At 39.3% G+C, this 20,880-nt stretch overlaps 1 protein-coding gene across 8 annotated transcripts in view; it reads left to right on the top strand.

Moving 5' to 3' along the window:
- LEF1 (lymphoid enhancer binding factor 1) overlaps positions 1-20,880 on the top strand; it is a 175,405-nt gene that overhangs the window by 95,529 nt on the left and 58,996 nt on the right. For all 8 annotated transcript variants that reach the window (XM_072622491.1, XM_072622489.1, XM_072622496.1 and 5 more), the window contains exon 4: positions 13,271-13,403. In XM_072622491.1, the coding sequence (XP_072478592.1) occupies positions 13,271-13,403 (133 nt within the window). The remainder of the gene's footprint in view (positions 1-13,270; positions 13,404-20,880) is intronic.

A 20,880-nucleotide genomic window follows, 5' to 3' on the forward strand; every position in this document is an offset into this window, starting at 1 on the left:
CCCAGAAACGACTGTGATGTAAAACATGAACCAAAGTGTTCCTTCAGTTACATATTATGCATTTTTTAGGAATTTAAGTGAATTAGTCATGTTTTCTGTTGCAAGACAGTTACCAACCTGCAATGGAATTTCTTCATCAGGAGTTCTGAACCCTCAGTGGCATGCTGGTAACTGTTTAACAACTGGATTCACTCACCAACCCATACTCCCAAAAAATCCATGGCACACTTTTTAACTTGAATCTTCATTATTAATAAACATTTTGTCCATCACTTTCTTAAATCTAGACTATCAATAAAACAACAACTCCAACTCTGATTTGTATCTGATATTTGTGAATTTCCAAGGTGTAAATGATCACATTGAAATTTTTTTTTAATCCTGACTGCCTCCAACACATTCCCTGATGCACCAGATCACGGATCCAGATCAAAACCAAAAACTATCCATTCATTTCTTCTTCATAGCAAAGCACAGTCAGGAAAGCTAGGCATAGGAACAGTTATTGCTAGCATTTGAAGTTTAAAAGGTACTCTACAAATATTATCTCATTGGATCCTCATAACTATCGTGGGAGGTAGGTCATATTATTATATGATGAGGATGAAGAAAACTGAGGCATACCAAAAAAAAAAAAAAGAAAAAAGTAAGTTATTTGCCCAGGATCACACACCTTGGAAGTGTTTGAGGCTGGATTTGAACTCAGGTCATCCTGACTCCAGACCCAACCCTATGCCACCTTACAGTTTTATACATGGGGTAACTGGGAGGATGGTGGTACCTTTGACAGTAATACCAAAATTAGGAAGAGGAGAGGGTTTGAGGGGAAACATAATGAGTTCAGTTTGACCATTCTGAACCTAAGTTATATTAGTTAGGCATCCTTGGTAGTAGATATTTGAAATTCAAAATACCCAAGGATCTATGATCTTATTGATTCAAGAGTTTTTGTCAACGATGGAAATGAGATCTCATCCATTCTTGACCTTCCATGTGTAACTTTGGCACATGTCATCACCAGAGAGCAACTTCTTTGATTTCTCTTGAGATCATAAGAGCACCTCCAATAGTAGATCATTCTAGCTCTTCACCTGTCATCTCTATTTTGCTGCATGTCCAGCCTATCTCCTCTTCCTGTTTTATAGTTCTTTGATAGCATCTTTTACTGTTATTCTTCTTCCCATTTCCAAGTTGGTTAACCTGTTACAACCTATCTTCTCCTCCCCCTAAACATTCACTTTTCCATTGGAATAATAATTTGGAGTTCTTTGGAGACAATAGTGTTCCATGTCTTGCTGCCATATAGCAACATCAATAAAATGTTCATATTGAAAAGATGACCCTTTTCTTTCATAGGAAGTTGGAGTCAATAAAGGAACTTTGCATTTTCCTGAAAGCAATTCTCCTTGTTCTCCTTTTCAATGCTGAACCCAGTTCTTTGTCCATCTGTGACTGTTTCAGACATACATACTGTTGGATGAGCTCTGTGAGGTGCTAAGTGCATGCTGAAATCTGGAAATAGGTGTTCTTCATCCACTTGGTGTTTCTTGTGTGGATGGACAGGTTGAATTCCTCTTCTAGGATTCCCTGCAATGTTCTGTAGCTTGATATAATTAGCAAAATGTCATCCACAAACAGGAGCATATGAAGGATGCATCCACAGGAAATTCCTCCTTGACAAGAACTGTACCCTAGGTTTTTTCCATCATGAACTTTGGCAAACATACATCTGGTATTACACTTCACCTGAAGTTCCTTATCAGAATGTCATTGAACAGTTATTTCTCTTGTTTCACTGGAAGACACCTTGTTGTAAAAGAACCTATAAAGGATGCATTTTTTTTTACAAAATTAAATACATTTTTATAAGCTAAAAACAATAAGCACATAGGGATCTTGTGCTCTGAATTCTTTCAATTAACTATTAGTTGGTAAAAGTATGATTTATTATTGAATATTTCCTGTTCCCAATTGTGGTTCAGTCATTCAGTCATGTCTGACTCTTCATGAATTCATGAGCCATATCAAGCCAATGGAATTTCCTTAGCAAAGATACTGGAGTGGTTTGCCATTTTCTTCTCCAGTGGATTAAAGCAATCAGAAGTTAAGTGACTTGCCTAGGGTCACACAACTAGTAAGTATTTGAGGTTGAATTTGAACTCAGATCTTCTTCACTCCAAGCTCAGCTCTCTATCCCATGAGTCAGCTAGCTAATTATAAACTCATTAAGGATTCCCTCACTTCATAGATAGATGACTCTTGTATGTATGGGAGAATAGCCATTTACTTCAGTAGTTAACAGGAGTTTTTTTAGTTATTTTGTTCAGTATTATTAAGGTCCAAGGTCTTTTCACATACTCTTGGCAATCTCTCTAAGCCTATTTATTCATCTGTAAAATGAGAATAGCACCTATTTTTCAGGGTTGTGGCAAGGAGCAAACACTATCATTTATGTGAAATCATTTGCAGACTATAAAGTACCCTGAAATACCAACCATTACTACTCTTATTACCTGATGAGCACCAAACCTCAGGTACAGCATTCCTGGGATGTTTACTATCTGCTTGTCACATTCTACCTTCAGCCTTCTCAACATGTAACATCCAAAAATAAGTTCCAAGTTTTAATAAGAGATGATGTTTATATGTTTAATGGGAGTCTACACCTGATAGCAACAGCAGCAGAGAATGTCACATGGTAGAGACAGTTTCTCACTATATAGTCATTCAACTAGCATTTATTAAGCTGTTAGTGTGTGCTGGGCACTCTACATACAAAGAAAGACAAAAACAGACCCTGTCTTCAAGGAGCTCATGTTCAAATGAGGGGAAAAATCTAGAAATAACTGTTTACAAACAATATGTACAGGGTAGATTGGACGTAATCTCATTGAAAAGGCAACATACCTTAAAGGGGGCCAGGAAAGAGTTCTTGTTGGAAGGATTTAAGTTGAGACCTGAAGAAAGCCATGGAAATCAGGAGTCAATGATGAGAAGGGAATGCAAGTTAGCCAGTAAAAATTCATGAAACTGGGAAATGGAGTGTTTTGTGCTCTTGTGTGGGAAACAGCAGGAAGGAAGTCTGTGTCTATGGAGGGGAGTAATTTGTAAGAAGACTGGAAATGCAGATAGTGACCAAATTATGAATGTTTTTAAAAGCCAAACAGGAGATTTTATATTTGATTCTATAGATAATGGGGAACCACTGGAGTTTTTGAATTGGGGAGAGGGAGGTGTGGCATGGTCATAGCTATGCCTTAGGAAAACCAATTTGATAGATGAATGCAAGATTGATGGGAGTAGGAGGAAGCTAAATACAAGGAGAACCACCAGCATACTACTGCAGTGACCTGAGTGTGACTTGGAAAGGGCTTGCACCTTGGTAGCAGCAGTCACAGTGATATGGTGGGTGTCAGAGAGTGAGGAGTCAAAGATAACACTAGGTTGCAAGCCTGGGTGACAGGGAGGATGGTGGTACCAGTAATAGAGAAATTAAGAAGAATGAAGGGTGTTAGGGGAAAGACAATGAGTTCAACTTTGGACATGTTGCATTTAAGATGTCTATGGGACGTCTACTTGAAGATGTTTACTAGATTTGAAAATCATAAGCAGATGATCATTAAAGGGAGAATCCATGGGAACCAATGAGGTCACCAAGCAAAGTAGAATAGAGGGAAAAGGGAAGTGGATCCAGGGCAAAGCCTTGTGAGACAAATTGCTATTCTCATCTTCATGTAGGGGCCATCCCTTGAGCAACTACTTAAAGAAGCCTATTCATTGAATGGGTGTATCTCACTCACAGTGAGAATGCTATAAAACCTTAGCCTGAAAGGGCCAGGGTCTCCCATTGCATCCTGGACCATCTCCAGCCACTCTGATGAATATCAGGCTATTGGACCCCAGATGTCTCAGGAGAAGAAAGTGACCTTGCACCACCCTCCCTCACTCAAAACAAAGTCAACTGCAAGTCACGTCATCGTTTTGATGTCATGGTCCTCTTCGAGAACAAAGGACAAGCACAATAGAGCTGAGGAACAGATGGGCTCTGATGAAAAACTATTAACTATTGGGTGGACCTCTTGGACAGCAGAAGTAGATTGAATTGAGCATACACCAAGATTGTCAGTTGACTTTGCCCACACATATATAGCAGGGAAGTAAACAAGAGAGGCAGAGAGCCCACCTGAGTACTCAATGATGGTAGGGAAAAAATGTTCCAATTGTCCTTTGAGGGTGGTAGATTCTGGACAGTTTTACCCTTGGCTAAATTATATTACTGACCTGTTAGGTGAGCTCCCTTGGCTACTGGGTATCAATGTACCAGAATAGAAAAACACAAGTGAATTTGGCATTAGAAGCCTGAAATTCAAGTCTAATCTCTAATGTTTACTACCTGTTTGACCAAAGATCACTTAGTCTTTCCTAGCCTCAATGTCACCAGATGAAAAACTGGTGTTCATACTCTTTCCTTATTCATTCAATAAGCATTTTAAATTGACTACTTTCTAATGGGCATTGTATCAAATGTGCTAAGGATACAGAGACAAAAAATAAGACTTCAAAGAGTTTATCGTCTTGAGGATGTGAGGGAAGATGATATGCACAAAAACATACTTAGAAGGAGAACTAGTAACTGAGGGGATAAGACTGGCTTCCTATAGGAAGTGGACTTGAATTGAGCTTTGAAAAAAGGTTGGGGGGGGGCGGAGCCAAGATGGCGGAGTAGAAAGACGCACATACACATAGCTCCAAACCCACAACCCATAGAACGCCTACAGGGAAGTAACTCATGACGAATTCTGCACCCAGAGGCCACGGAACATTGGAGCGAGGGAGATTTCTGTTCCGGAGAGACCTGCAAACCTCTCGCGGGGGGGTCCTTCGTGCTGCAGACTGGGCACCAGGACTGGGAGCTGAGTGCAGCCCTGCCGCGGTCGCGGCACTGAGAGGAAAAGATCCTAGCGGGCTTCAGGGACGGGATCTCCAGTGGCCACGCGGGTCCCTCCACCCACAGAGGGACCTGCAAACCTCTCGCAAAAGGTCCGTCGCGCTGCAGACGCGGAGCCCAGCCCAGATCTGCCGCAGCCGCAGCACCGAGAGGTACAGATCCAAGCAGGCTTCAGGGACGGGATCTCCAGCAGCCACACAAGTCCCTCCACCCACAGGTGATGGGGGTCGGTGAGAGAGTCTCTTTGGCGGGTCGAGAGGGGAGTGGGGTGCCCCCATAACTCAGGCCCCCCCCCGGGAGGTAGAAGCTGAGAGGCGGCTGCAGACCGGGGCTCCCCAAGCAGGCAGGAGCCTGAATCCATTGTGGAAGGTCTGTGCATAAACCCCCTGAGGGAACTGAACCTGAGAGGCGGCCCTGCCCCGACCTGACCACCTGAACTTAATCTCACACTGAATAGCAGCCCTGCCCCCGCCAAAAGCCCTAAGGCTGGAAGCAGCATTTGAATCTCAGACCCCAAACGCTGGCTGGCAAGATCAGGAGGCGAGGTGGGTGTGAGGAAAATATTCAGAGGTCAAGTCACTGGCTGGGAAAATGCCCAGAAAAGGGAAAAGAAATAAGACTATAGAAGGTTACTTTCTTGGTGAACAGGCATTTCCTCCCTGCCTTTCTGATGAGGAAGAACAATGCTTACCATCAGGCAAAGACACAGAAATCAAGGCTTCTGTGTCCCAGCCCACCCAATGGGCTCAGGCCATGGAAGAGCTCAAAAAGAATTTTGAAAATCAAGTTAGAGAGGTAGAGGAAAAGCTGGGAAGAGAAATGAGAGACATGAAGTCAAAGCATGAACAGCAGTTCAGCTCCCTGCTAAAGGAGACCCCAAAAAATGTTGAAGAAAATAACACCTTGAAAACTAGCCTAACTCAATTGGCAAAAGAGGTTCAAAAAGCCAATGAGGAGAAGAATGCTTTCAAAAGCAGAATTAGCCAAATGGAAAAGGAGATTCAAAAGCTCACTGAAGAAAATAGTTCTTTCAAAATTAGAATGGCACAGATGGAGGCTAAGGACTTGATGAGAAAGCAAGAAATCACAGAACAAAGCGAGAAGAATAGAAAAATGGAAGATAATGTGAAATATCTCATTGGAAAAACAACTGACCTGGAAAATAGATCCAGGAGAGACAATTTAAAAATTATGGGACTATCTGAAAGCCATGATCAAAAGAAGAGCCTAGACATCATCTTTCATGAAATTATCAAGGAAAACTGCCCTGAGATTCTAGAACCAGAGGGCAAAATAAATATTCAAGGAATCCACAGAACACCGCCTGAAAGAGATCCAAAAAGAGAAACTCCTAGGAACATTGTGGCCAAATTCCAGAGTTCCCAGGTCAAGGAGAAAATATTGCAAGCAGCTAGAAAGAAACAATTCAAGTATTGTGGAAATACAATCAGGATAACACAAGATCTAGCAGCCTCTACATTAAGGGATCGAAGGGCATGGAATAGGATATTCCAGAAGTCAAAGGAACTAGGACTAAAACCAAGAATCACCTACCCAGCAAAACTGAGTATAATACTTCAGGAGAAAAAATGGTCTTTCAATGAAATAGAGGATTTTCAAATTTTCTTGATGAAAAGACCAGAGCTGAAAAGAAAATTTGACTTTCTAACACAAGAATGAAGAGAACCATGAAAAGGTGAACAGCAAAGAGAAGTCATAAGGGACTTACTAAAGTTGAACTGTTTACATTCCTACATGGAAAGACAATATTTGTAACTCTTGAAACATTTCAGTATCTGGGTACTGGGTGGGATTACACACACACACATGCACACACGCACACATACATAGAGACAGAGTGCACAGAGTGAATTGAAGAGGATGGGATCATATCTTAAAAAAAATGAAATCAAGCAGTGAGAGAGAAATATATTGGGAGGAGAAAGGGAGAAATTGAATGGGGCAAATTATCTCTCATAAAAGAGGCAAACAAAAGACTCATTAGTGGAGGGATAAAGAGGGGAGGTAAGAGAAAAACATGAAGTCTACTCTCATCACATTCCACTAAAGGAAAGAATAAAATGCACACTCATTTTGGTATGAAAACCTATCTCACAATACAGGAAAGTGGGGGATAAGGGGACAAGCAGGGTGGGGGGAATGATAGAAGGGAGGGCATGGGGAGGAGAGTGCAATTCGAGGTCGACACTCATGGGGAGGGATAGGATCAAAAGAGAATAGAAGTAATGGGGGACAGGATAGGATGGAGGGAAATATAGTTAGTCCTATACAACACAACTATTATGGAAGTCATTTGCAAAACTACACAGATTTGGCCTATATTGAATTGCTTGCCTTCCAAAGGGAAGGGGTGGAGAGGGAGGGAGGTAAAGAAGGTGGAACTCAAAGTGTTAGGATCAACTGTCGAGTAATGTTCTTGCCACTAGGAAATAAGAAATACAGGTAAAGGGGTATAGAAAGCTATCTGGCCCTACAGGACAGAAGAGAAGATGGAGACAAGGGCAGAGAGGGATGATAGAAGAGAGAGCAGATTGGTCATAGGGGCAATTAGAATGCTTGGTGTTTGGGGGGGAAGGGGAGAAAAGGGGAGAAAATTTGTAACCCAAAATTTTGTGAAAATGAATGTTAAAAGTTAAATAAATAAATTTAATAAAAAAAGAAAAAGAAAAAAGGTTGGATTTGTGAAAAGCAAGTCCATTCCAGTCATAGGCTTAGAAGCAAGAAGTACAGTGTTCCTGCATGACTGGGACCCAGAGTAGATTTGCTAAGAAGAGGGATTTCCTAAGAAGAGGCACAATTTGGGGGTACCTTCAAAAAGATTTCTAGCACTAAATATTCTATTAAATTCTGTTTGATGGAAGAATTCAACATGTCCTCTTGGTATTGGAAATTAAATCTACTCTTCATTGTCAGAATGCTTGTGAAGCTCAAATTCAGGGAAGCGAGAGGAACATGGTATTAAATTACATGCTTTCTATTTCACGAGTACTAGACTTTTAAAGAGTTTAATAAAAAGTTAAATGCCACCATAACGATTGAGGCCAGATGGAATTTCCCATCTCAATAAGTTGGTGGAGTGTTAAAATTCCCCCGGATTCAGTTATTAAGAGGATAACTATTGGTAAAATGCACAGCCAATTGAAAAAGGACTTGAAACCTTTATGCACAGCTAGAGTCTACACTTTGGGTTTCAACGGAAATCGGTAGATGTGTAGAATGGGCAATAGTGACCCTTGCCAGCAGGTAGTCTCAGCCAGTAGGATGCTTAAGATTTTGGGGGGCTTTTGCCAGAATGACATCCATTTTCTTAACAGATTCTCTATTCGAGCTGTTATTTCTTGGAGTGATGCTTTGAGAGAGTGAGATGACTTTTAGAAGGAATGGCACCCAAGACATCCCTCATATTCATTGGGTCTATGCACTCAGTGGCATTCATGAAGGTTTGAGTAATAGCCTCATAGTTCTCACAGAACTGTTATTTGTTAGACAGGATGACTTCATCTATGATAGTGGTGACACAGTGGGTAGAGCATGGGGTCTGGTATCAGGAAGACCTGAATTCAAATCTAGCCTCAGATACTTCCTAGATCTGTGACCTTAGACAAGTCACTTAACCTGTTTGCCTCCATTTCCACAATTTTAAAATAAGAATAATAGTACCCCCCTTTGCAGAGTTATTGGGAAGATCAAACGAGATAATATTTGTAAAAATCACTTAGCATGTTGCCTGGAACATAATAGACACTACATAAATGTTTATACCTTTCCTGCATCTGTGATAGAATAACTTAGATGGGAACCAGACAAGTTTCTGGGAATGTTCTTTAGAGGTCTTGAAAGTCCAATTAGGGTTGAGTCATAGTTGCTTCAAGTATAGGTCATAGAACTAGAAAGACCTAGGTCCCTAATCCAAACCTCTTATTTTACATAACAGAAAAGTGAAACCTAGAGTAATTCAGGGATTTTTCAGAGATCACCCGGACTGCAAACAGAGCCAGAATGTGGACCCATGTCTTAACTTGGAACCTGTAAATATTCTACCAAATAGTTAGCATTTTGGTCTCCTCACTGTTTGCTGTTTTTGTGGAGATTCTCACTATTTTGTAGTGTTTACTTTTTCTGGAACTCAAATCACAAATTCACAGGCTCCATGAATAGAGCACTAGACCTGGAGACAAGAAGATCTTAATGCAAATATCACCTCTGATATTTACTAGCTATGTGACCCTGGGCAAGTCACTTAACTCTGCCTGGTTCATTTTTCTCATCTGTAAAATGAGGGTTTTGATAGCACCTACCTCCCAGGGTTGTTATGAGGACCAAATGAAGTTATGTTTGTGAAATACTTAGCAAACCTGAAGGCCCTATGCAAATACTAGCTGTCATTATCATCATCACCAATATTATTCAGCGGCTCATAGAAGGCACTTAATAAATACTATCTGCCTAACATGACCCCCTCAGTCGCTAGTGTCCAACTAAGTGCTTGTTTTGTTCGTATTGTTTTCTCCCACATCCCTAGTATGATAAACCCTTTGAAGTCTTGTTTTTTTGTCTTTGTATCCTCAGCACATTGACACAAAGTATTATGATCACCATTTTGCCATCTGGTGAGACTGAGATTCAGAAAAACTGAGGGACTAAGCGATCCTTGGTCAAACAGCTAATAAACCTCAGACATTTAAGCTCAAACTTCAGGCTTTTAATAAATGGAGAGCAAATGCCATCCAAAGTCAGGTTCGTGGTAGCTGAGTATCTGAATCTTTCTTCATGCAAAGGTGTTACTATGTGGGTAGCCTCTCCAAACTCCTCACTTAACTATTCCAAGCCTCCCATGGCTCATTCCTCTTTCCCCAGGGGGAGAAGGATGGTTCATTCAGGGTCACAACTGGCAAATAAAGAGCATGTAAGAATGGAAAGAAAGAAGGAAAAGAGACAGAGAGGAAAGATAGGAACAGGGATCTGGGATGCCTGAGGACTGTCAGTCAATCCACAAGGAATATTTGTGAGTCTTAAAAGATTTCCCTAGGACTGATGCCTGAAAAACTGGGGACATTTAATAACCTTCACAGGAAACCAAACCTCCTTGGGCTCTTCCACTTTATGAATGGGGGGAATTAAAATAATTTCAGCTTTTCTCTCTTTAGAGCTGTGAGGAGTTTTTTTTCTTTAGTATTCAGCGAAGTCAGATATGAATGGTTGTAGTAAAATACTTTCAGGTAGTATCAGCAGTGTATTGTTCACTTTAGGCATATTTGTCAAATGACACTGCAGTGACCTTTTTGTTAAAATAACTGCTCATCTCAGGGTGAGTCTACAAATTTAGGAGCTGATTGGACTTAACTGGGATGTGTTAAACATCTGAAATGTAGACTAGAATCCACTTTATTCTGGGTCTTAAAAAATGGCTAAGATGGATGCCAGGAGGTGAGAGAGAACCCTTAGAATTCCGCTCACATATATTATTGAGATTTCATATTGCTTTTATTATTTGGCCACAAAAATGGACATAATCCTTGTTGGCTTCAACATACCTACTAGGGCTGCTTTCTCTCTTCATCTTGCAAAATATAAGACAAGGCCAGAGCTTAAATTAAAATCCTCGGGTTCTTATCTCTTTCCCACAGGAAAGCAAATCTGTGTTGAAAACCGTAAAATTAAGAGCAGAGCAAGGATAGCATAATTTAGCGAAAATTCATGGCACCAGATTCTGAGCTATATGACTGGAGGGAGAGGTCAGACATTAGGAAGATACTTCCTGCTAATGCAAGTTCCTTAAAGGTAGTGCTCTGAAAATAAGAAATGCATGCCGTACACACACACACACACACACACACACATTCAGAGTATGTAAATATATATATACACATATACACGTCTGCATTTACATTACATATTCATGCATACATTCATGAATGTGTGTGTATATGTACACATATACATAATTTCATTTCTTTCTTTTCTCCGGATTTCATAGCTATCCCATGACATTATCATGACCTTTTGTATTACAACAACACTTTTTTTTCCTGAACTTGAACTCTGGGTAGACTTTATTATTCTCTGAAATTCATTTGAAACATAACCCATTTTGCATCAGCATTTGGGTACTAATATCAGTGTATGTTTCCATTTTAATAAGGTTTTTCTCATATGAATGCCCCATTTCCATAGTCCTTAATTCCTGGTGTTTAACAGCTCATTCTGTGTATTTGGTGAACTGTATCATTAGCACTTGAAAAACATTGAAACATTTTTTTTAACCTCTTCTGCATATAAATAGCTATGCTGAGGTATATGGAGAATTATGGGGTGGCTTTGATAATGGTGCTCCCTTTAATATATGCCAAGGGCATAACTATTGGAGTCCTGCTATTAGAGAAGAGCTGATAATTATAAAATAGGGGGGAAGAGGTACTATGGAAATTGTATTATTGTCTCTAACACACACACATTCTCTCTCTCACACACACAGACACACATACACACATTCTGTCTCTCACACACACACACACATATATTCTCTCTCTCTCTCTCTCTCTCTCTCTCTCTCTCTCTCTCTCTCTCTCTCTCTCTCTCTTTCTCGCTCTCCCTCTCTCTCTCTCTCTCCACACACATACACACAAACACACGTGGGATTTTCCCCCTCCCGCTCCTCAGCTCCCTTGGGTGGAGGTTGTAATGATAGGGTGTAAAAGAGAATTAAGTATTACTAGGATAATTGCCCCTATTTTTCCTCAGGGTAGTCATGCATGTTTCATCCACGGCACCTCTTAACATTACACCTAATTTGTAGAAAGCATCAAATGCAAAATTAGCATGTGTTATGGGTAGAGTTACTGTGACACAGATATAAACATGCTTCAGAGACATGACTCCTCCGTATGCACCCCTATGCACAAACAGTACATGGTGCTCAAGTTTTTCAGTCTGCCTCCTGTACTTAATTTAGCTAGCATTTGTCTGGGAGGAAAAAAACTTCACACATCATTTAGTTTGCATTACAGTGAGGCCTAAGCTACTCCAGACTAATTGTAGGGAAGGCCAGTCTGAACTAGCAAAAAGTCTGAATTAAGGAATATTTTAAATAAATGAAGTTTTGCTACTTTCAAGTTCACACATTTACTCAGTAATTACTGGAGAAGGATCACTAGAGATCGCATCTTGGCAATTTTAATGAATGAGATTCACTTTTAATCAGCAACCTTATTTGCATATAATATTTTCTGTGTTAAACTTCTTTTAAAATAGTTTATTTTCTTAAGTAAGTTAAACATGTCCCTACAATCACGTTTACATAACTATCTCACTTTAGCAATTCTTTTCTTTGTGGTTACCATACAGCAGAAAGAGAATGTATTCCAGGCAGAATGACCACAGTCCAAATTATTGGAACTTAAGTGAAGATGTTAACATATTTCTAAAAAGATATGCTACCTAGTTTAAAGCTTCTGAATTAGGTCTGTATTTTTAAAAATGCTTTTCCAAAAGTAGAGAGTTAATGGAATTATGGAAAATGAAAATATGTTGACATGTAGGTTTCAAGCATAGTTTGACTTAATAGTGGACACCCATATCCAGCCTTGTCTGTATGATATGAACTTGTCTGTATGAACCAGGAAAGGAAGGGAAGGAGGAGCAAGATGGGAGACTGATTGAATTAAGAGGTCTCTAAAACTTTTTTTTTTTTTTTTAAGGATGGTGTTAAGGTGATTTTTAAACATTCCAAAGCACTGAGTAGTTTTGAATGAATAAGAGTAAGGATCCAACTGAATTTTTGTCCAGTGAAAGACTATAAATAAATCCTATCACATTCCTTAATTGCTACATTAATATCAGTTATTTTATTACATATTCTACTATTGAAATGTTAATGTATTATATAAAGTTTAAATATATTTATATCTTACATTCATGAAGTTTCCACTCTTAATTTAAGTATTTCAAGGGTGCAAATGCAAGAACTCAAAATATTTCAAGGGCGCAAATGTAAGAACTCAACCACTATTTTAGAATATGTGAAACAGTAGCAATTTAAAAAGTAGCGGACTTGATATGTAAGATATCTTTAAAATGGTTCTGATCTTTGAAAAGATTTCTTAGACCGTACCTGAGAGACCTTAGCGACTCTGTTGAACAAAGGTGGGCGACACATTGTCAGAGATCAAAGCCCAGGCAGGTCATCGGATAACCTCAGTTGCTAAGGCAATAGATGGGGTGTGGTTATTAGTACATCAAGTCCTCTGAGAGGAGGAAGGGATGGCAGAAATGTTAACGGTTGTTACTGTTGTTCTTTTGCAGTCCAATAAAGTCCCCGTGGTGCAGCCATCCCACGCGGTCCACCCTCTCACTCCCCTCATCACTTACAGCGACGAGCACTTTTCACCAGGATCGCATCCTTCCCACATCCCATCAGACGTTAACTCCAAACAAGGTGAGAACGACCTCCTTTGGAATCTCATTGCCCACAGCTGTATCATGGAGCAGAGGAGGCTCCTGATTTCAAAGCATCAGAGTGTCTGGCGAGCTCCCCATAGCGTACTCTTCTCGTTGCTACAGCATTACGGGTACCTGTGTCCGGATTATCTCGCAAATGATTTTGCTGCATCCCAAAGTGATGTATAAAAGAGGGATGCTTGCCATAAGGTCAGAGCTGTTTAAATGATGAGAGAGCAACTATTTAAAAGAAAGAGGGGGAGAGAAACCACCACAACTCTGGGTCTTCAGGTGGAGAAACAGAGGCTGAACACTTTCAGCATCATTTAGTAAATTTATAAACATAAACCACAATTTAAGAAATGACTACTCCAGATCTAATCCTTAGCGCCCTCTATTGTATTTACATATCTCAGCGCATACAGAAGATGTCTAAAGTGAAATAGGGAGAATCAGAAGAGGATTTTTAACCCGAATTTGATTTTCTTGACTTAACATTTTTCTTTCATTTTACAAATAATGTGTGCATTAACGTCTAAAAGAGTTTCATGATTTAAAATTCTTGTCCACATCCTCGCTGTTATTTTGTGGTTGTTATTCAATCATTTCAGTTGTTTCCAACTCTACTGGGGCTTTTCTTGGCAGAGAGTGGTTTACCATTTCCTTTTCCAACCCATTTTACAGTTGAGGAACTGAGACAAGCAGGGTTAAGTGACTTGCCCATACAGCTAGTAAGTGTCTGAGGACAGATCTGAACTCATGAAAGTGAGTCTTCCTGATTCTTGACCCCAGGCCCAGCACTCTATCCACTGTTCCAGCTATAGCTGCCCCACCTCTAGCCTTGCCCCAACCTATTATTTTCTAGAACTGAATTGAAACACTCACAGAATGTGATATATGTGGTTGTGGAGTTCAGAGGATGGGATTCAGATCTCTATCCTCCTGTCTCCTTACTTAGTTTTGTGGCCTTTGAGCAAGTCACTTATCCCCCCTGTGCCTCAGTTTCCTCATTTATAAAATGAGGGGGTAAGACTACATAGCCTCTGAGGTCACTTCCAAGTCCATATCTTTGATCCAAAGATTTGACGAAGACCACAAAGGGAACTTAAACTCTCTCGCAATCAAGTCATGAATTCATGCCTAACTGTATTTCTGCTACTTTATAAACAATATAAGATAAATAACAAACTTAAATAACAAAGATAAATAATAAATTTAAAAATAAAGTAAATAAATTGTAAATCAAGTAAAAAATTTAGCTCTTTAATTAGAGCAAATAGTGGACATCAGCTCTGTTCTATGGGTTTTCTAAACAGGGAGGTGGAGTGGTCTATTTTTTGAATGAAGTTTCCTAAAAGTTTAAAGACTTCCTTCTCTCCAGGCCCTCTTATGCTCTAAACAGGGATGGAAAGTTTTTTACAGAATTATGCAAAGTCAACACCTCTAAATGCCTAGGTTTTACTCTTAACTCTAACCTTCTCTTGACCATCTTAGAACCACTCTTCCAGGAGTAGAGGCAAACCTGATCAAATGGGTGTCTGCCATTCCAAGAATAGAATCTCAGAATGTGGATGCTGGACTTTCCTTTATTAGAAACTCTGGGCTAATTTCAATCCTTGTCCTTAAAATAAAAAACAACAACTTTTTAAAATTAAAATGGAAAAGCTAGAAAATTTGATGTGGCTACTCAATGATGGTGTGGGAGAGCAGAAAAGAACTCTGTCCTGTCAGGAGGTTCCAATATTGGATTTACCTCGGATTAGCTGTATGATTTTGGCCAAGTCATTCAACCTGTGTAAGCCTCAGTTTCCTTATCTAGAAAATGGGATGATAGGGATGGGAATAAATCTAAGGTCCTTTTCCACTTATGGTTCCATGTGACATTTGAAGGAAATTTGAGCTTCTATTTTCAGTGTCTGTTTGTGATGAATGGTAGGAGCTATATTCGTCTCCTTGATTTAATTCCTCACCCATTCTGTTTTCTCGTTTTTGTTTTCTCTTGGTCATAATGGTTCTAAAACTACATGGCAATCATAAGCATCTTCAAAATAATTAGTTTATGTCTAATGGCCACCCGTGTTATTCATGTTTGCTCTTTTTCCATCTACTATTACTACCCCATCTCTATATAAATGTGAGTTATTGTTAGAAGCAGCTTGGTGGATGGTGGAGTCAGGAAGTTCTGAGTCCAAATTCTGCTTCAGACATTTACCACCTGTGTGACCTTGGGCAAGTCGCTTAGCCTCTGCTTACCTCAGTTTCCTCACCTGTAGAATGGGAATAACAATAAACCTATCTCCCAGGATTGTTGTGGGAATCAAATGAGACAATGTTTGTAATATGCTTTGCAAAACTTCAAATGTTATATAAATTCTAGCTATTATTGTTATTATTACTAGATCTTGGAACTGAGAGGCAGTTGGGGTAGTGGATAGAAAGCAGACTTTATAGTCAAGAAGACCTGGGTTCATGTGTTGACCTCTGGCTCCAACACACTGTGTGACCCTGGGTGAATCATTTTATGTCTCAGCATCCCAGGCAACTCTCTAAGACATGGGATCTTAACCTTTTTTGTGTGTCATGGACCCCTTTGAAAGTCTGAGAAATGTATCCACCCCTTCTCAGGATCAAGTTTTTTAAATGCATGAAATAAAATACATAGGATTACAAAGAAATACAATTATATTGAAATGGAGTTATCAAAATATTTAAAATTTTTCAAAAACACACAAGTACACAGACCTTGGACTAAGAATTCCTGACCTAAGATTCTAAGTTATAGATTTGCATTGGTAGAAGGCATGTCCTTACTGGATTGCCATATTTCCAATGAATTCATATAGCTAGACCAGAAAAGAAAGCATGTTCTACTCAACCCGTTACTTTCCCACCTAGTTTTCTTTTATGATGACTATTTAAAACTTATAACAATCATTTTAAGCCCTTCATAAATATCATTAACATTACTGGTAATCATCACTACTATAAAACCTTTAAAGATCATTATTGATGATGATACTGGTAATAATAATAACTAAACAATTTGATTCTAGGTTTTTCTTATTCCCTCAATGCACAGATCCCTACCCATATGAAAAGTAGCTTCCAGTGTGGTGGCATGGTCTGTACAGACAACACTGAATTATTCAAGGACTTATTATTTAGGTCTTTTGCTTTCTGTTCTTCCTTTCTCCAGCTGCCTGCCTTTTGGGTATTTCTTTGCTAATTAGCATATTGGTTAGCTCAGTTGGCTAGAGCATGGTACTAATGAGGGCAGTGTTGCTGGTTTCATCTTCCCTATAGGCCAGTTAATTGTGTAGAGAGAAAATGTCTCCTCCCTGGGCACACTATACCCCTTTTTTCCCTGACTCCTGATCCTGCATAGCGTTCTAGTAAATATATAAATTATCTCTGTATAAACCCATTGCAGCTACTAGCTTGTGAATGTCTCCTTCGTATCAGCTTTCATTTGTGAAAGGACAAGATTTTAGTGACATCTCCATCCAAGATTGGCACCATCTTGTATTGAATCCTGGAGTCACCAAATCCTCAAGCTGGAAAGGATCTCAGAGTTCATTGATTTAGAGCCCTGACTGAACCACATATTCCTATACAACATACATGGCAAATGGTTGAAACTATATGCAGATTCTCACAACACTTTGTTTGGACCTATGTTTGTAGTCACCTACCCTCTCTTGTATAGTCAACATCCCTATCAAGACAAGGTAAATGGAACAGGAAAGGAAGGGAAGTTTGGACCAATGGGATTCGGCGGCTTACTACTTAGCTTTTACTTTAAAATATTTAATTCAGCACTTCAAGGATCTGTGGTTTTATCAATGTGGTTACCCCTTCCACTAACACAGATTAACCCACTACAACCTGATCAGCAATCTTTGAAAGTTTCTGTGGCCAGAAAAAAACCCCACTACTCCCCCCACAATCTCCCTCAAAACCAAACTGCTGATGAACCTTTTTGAATGTCACCAGACTGGTCCTCTTAAAACAATTAATCAAATAACCAACGAACATTTGTTAAACACCTTTTATCTGCCAAAAAACGCACATACAAGACAAAAAGGAAATTGTCCCTGCTCTCAACAGGCTTATATTCTATGTAGTAACATTTACATGTATGAACAAATAGCCATAACTTTTATTCATTGCTAGATCTGCCCTCAGAGCCTTTCCAGCTTGGGACAATCTACCAGAGGGCAGACTGACCACTATTATACCCTCCGACAAGCCAGGGTGACCTCCAATCCCTAGTGGGGTATTGGAGAGGAAAGACTTCAGTGGAGACTGTGATGTAAGAATGATATTTATAAAACTTACTAGAAAAAGAAAGATTGAGGATAACTGCTAAAATCAAAGAGCCTTTTAATTTGTATCTTCAAGTTATTCAAATTTTCACTATGTTCCCATCAGAATGAGCAACCACAAATTGACTGGATAGGTTTTAACATCGCTCTCACTTCAACCAAACTGAAACCTGGTGGTAAGTGATAATGCCCCAGAAAATTGTGTAATTTCAGAATAAGACACAAAGCACAGAACATATATCCTTTATTCACTTAGTTACCTTATGTAAATCACTTTCTTAGACTAGGAAGGCTGAAAATATTAACCCGATTTAAAAAGACAGAACTGGATCAGGTTTTTAATTTTGTTTTTGTTTAAGGCAATTTCTTGATGTGGGACAGATCTGGCCTCAGAGGTAAGAAGAATCAGGGAAGAGTTAGTTATTATCTCAGTCACTCAGGCAACTCTGATATAAATTTTAGAATTGATTTCCATTGGTAGAGGAAGTTTCCATAGTCAGAAATTCTCTACACCAGTGAAATTATGATGGCTCAAATCTTTTTAATTAATTAATGTTTACTAACTTTTTAATGAAACAGTTATTAGTGGTGGCAATATCAAAGGAGGCATTCAACGTCACTGGATAAAAATTCACTTTTAATAATAGCTGTTTTTCTCATCCATAAAATGGGGATAATAACAGTACGTACTTCCCAGGGTTGTCCTGAAGATCAAATGAAATGACACAGGGAAAGTTCTTTGCTAGTAATTATTCTCATCATCACCACCATCCTTGAATTCTGACTGATAACTTATTCTTGCCTCCTGGGGAGAAGCACCATTCATTGCCAAATTATTCATATTTGGTGCACAATTTGAGCTTTTGTTTTGATTCTGTGTTTGTGAAGTACCTTTTCTTAATGAATGCATCATTGCTGACCTGAGAATACAGTTACAATGGAAACTCATTCCCTTTTATATCCTTTAGTAAATATTTCATTAACACACAACTGACTTTATTATGGAGACAGAATCAAGGATTATGAGAAGTAGAAGGGAATATAGACATCCCTTAGGCTAGCTCCCTTTCAACTGGTTAAATCCAACCTGTATCTTTGAATTTGACCGTCTACTTTTTTGGAAAGATTTTTTTTATTCCAATGTTTTATACCTATCATCTACTTATTATCAACTTTGACATTTGAGATATCTGTTTATCTGAACAGCTAATATATTCAAAGATAGAGACCCTATGAGAAATAGAAAACTAAACTCTAAGGAAATAACCCTCAGGCTATTAAAACTCCTTCCAGTACAAGAATCCACGTGGTTAAAAGTCAAATATTTTCTTTTAATTTTAGACAAATACTAAAACTTAAATACACAATAGGAAAAGAAAAAGAAGCATTATAAACAAATATAAAATAAGAAAAGAAAGATGTCATGTGCATAGCAGAACATAGAAGAGGATTCAGAATATATAGCAATAACTTATCATTTCAAGAAAGCCTATATGTTAAATATTGTGTATTATGTTGATTTTTTTTCCTAATGCTAGGAATTCAGCCTTGAGCTGTTTTCTATGACTGTAGTGTAAAATTTTCAAACTTTATTATCTTGATAACCCTTTGTACTCTTAAAAGTTATTGAAGACCATCACTTCAAAGAGTTTGTGTTTATATGGGGTTATAATCAATCAATAAATGAACGTTTATTAAGTGCCTACTATGTGTCAGAGACTGTGCTAAGCACAAGGCATTAAAAAAAAGTCAAAAGGTAGCTTCTGCCCTCAAGGAACTCACAATCTTTTTAAACCTATACATAATTTCCACATTTGAAATTAAAATATTTTAGTATTATTATAAAAATAATTTTGACTTGTGGACACCCTGCCAGGGTCTCAGAACCCACCAGGCATCTCTGGCCCACACTTTGGGAAATTGTGCTCTTAGGGCAGGGCCAAGATGGTGGAGTAGAAAGAAGCACCCATTCTAGCTCTCCTCTCATAGCCCATAAAATACCTGTAAAAAATGACCCTAAACAAATTCTAGAGCAGCAGAAGCCACCAAACAACAGAGTGAAAGAGATTTCCAGCCCAAGACAGCCGGGAAGGCCAACAGGAAAAGTCTATTGCCCCGAGCTCAGAGCAGATGTGCAGCACAGCAGGGACAGGACTGGAGAAGGCCTCAGAGCACTGAATCCCAGGCAGCAGTTGCTGTTCCCAGATCCCTCAACACACAAACACCTAAGGCAGCTTCAAAGGTTGGTGAGAAAGCTCTTTCACCTGGGTGAGAAGGGAACACAGTCTGGCCCTGGCAGCTCCAGGGTAGCAGCAGTCACTGCAGCACAGCATCCATTTTAGGAGCCCTCAGCCTAAAGAGAGTGAAGGAATAGCCTGACTTATCTGGATCTCAGCCCTGAGTAGAGGCCCTGGGGTGAGGAGAAGCACTGGTGTGGTAGAGCTAGAGGTGGCTGTGGAGGAAGAATTCTACTCGCAGATCCTGGGCAGGAAAGCTTGTGGTTGCTCCAAGACCAGAGCTCAGGTCAGGTGAGGAGTAAACTCCTCTCCCTTGATTGTGCCACCTTGCAGGAACTGAGAACTTACAGGTCCCTAGAGTATACCCTCCTCTTGACAAAAGACTCAAAAGGCAAGTAACTGGCTGGGAAAATGCTCAAAAAAGGGAAAAAATTCTTGATGAACAGGTATTTTCTGCCATCCTTTCGGATGAGGAAGAACAATGCATACTATCAGAGGAAGAAATATAAGTCAAGGTTTCTACATCCAGCACCTCCAAAATAAATATGCAATGGTCTCAGGTCATGGAAGAGCTCAAAAAGGATTTTGAAAATCAGGTAAGAGAGGTGGAGGAAAAGCTGGGAAGAGAAATGAGAGCAATGCAAGAAAATCATGAAAAGAGACTCAATAACTCACTAGAAGAGATCCAGAAAAATGCTGAGGAAAATAACACCTTTAAAAATAGACTAACTCAGTTGGCAAAAGAGGTCCAAAAAGCCAATGAGGAGAAGAATGCTTTAAAAAGCAGAATTAGCCAAATGGAAAAGGAGGTTCAAAAGCTCACTGAAGAAAATATTTATTTAAAAATTAGAATGGAGTAGATGCAAGCTAATGACTTTATGAGAAACCAAAATATTACACAACAAAACCAAAA

Source organism: Notamacropus eugenii, chromosome 7, assembly GCF_028372415.1.
Source record: "Notamacropus eugenii isolate mMacEug1 chromosome 7, mMacEug1.pri_v2, whole genome shotgun sequence".
NCBI classification, from domain to species: domain Eukaryota; kingdom Metazoa; phylum Chordata; class Mammalia; order Diprotodontia; family Macropodidae; genus Notamacropus; species Notamacropus eugenii.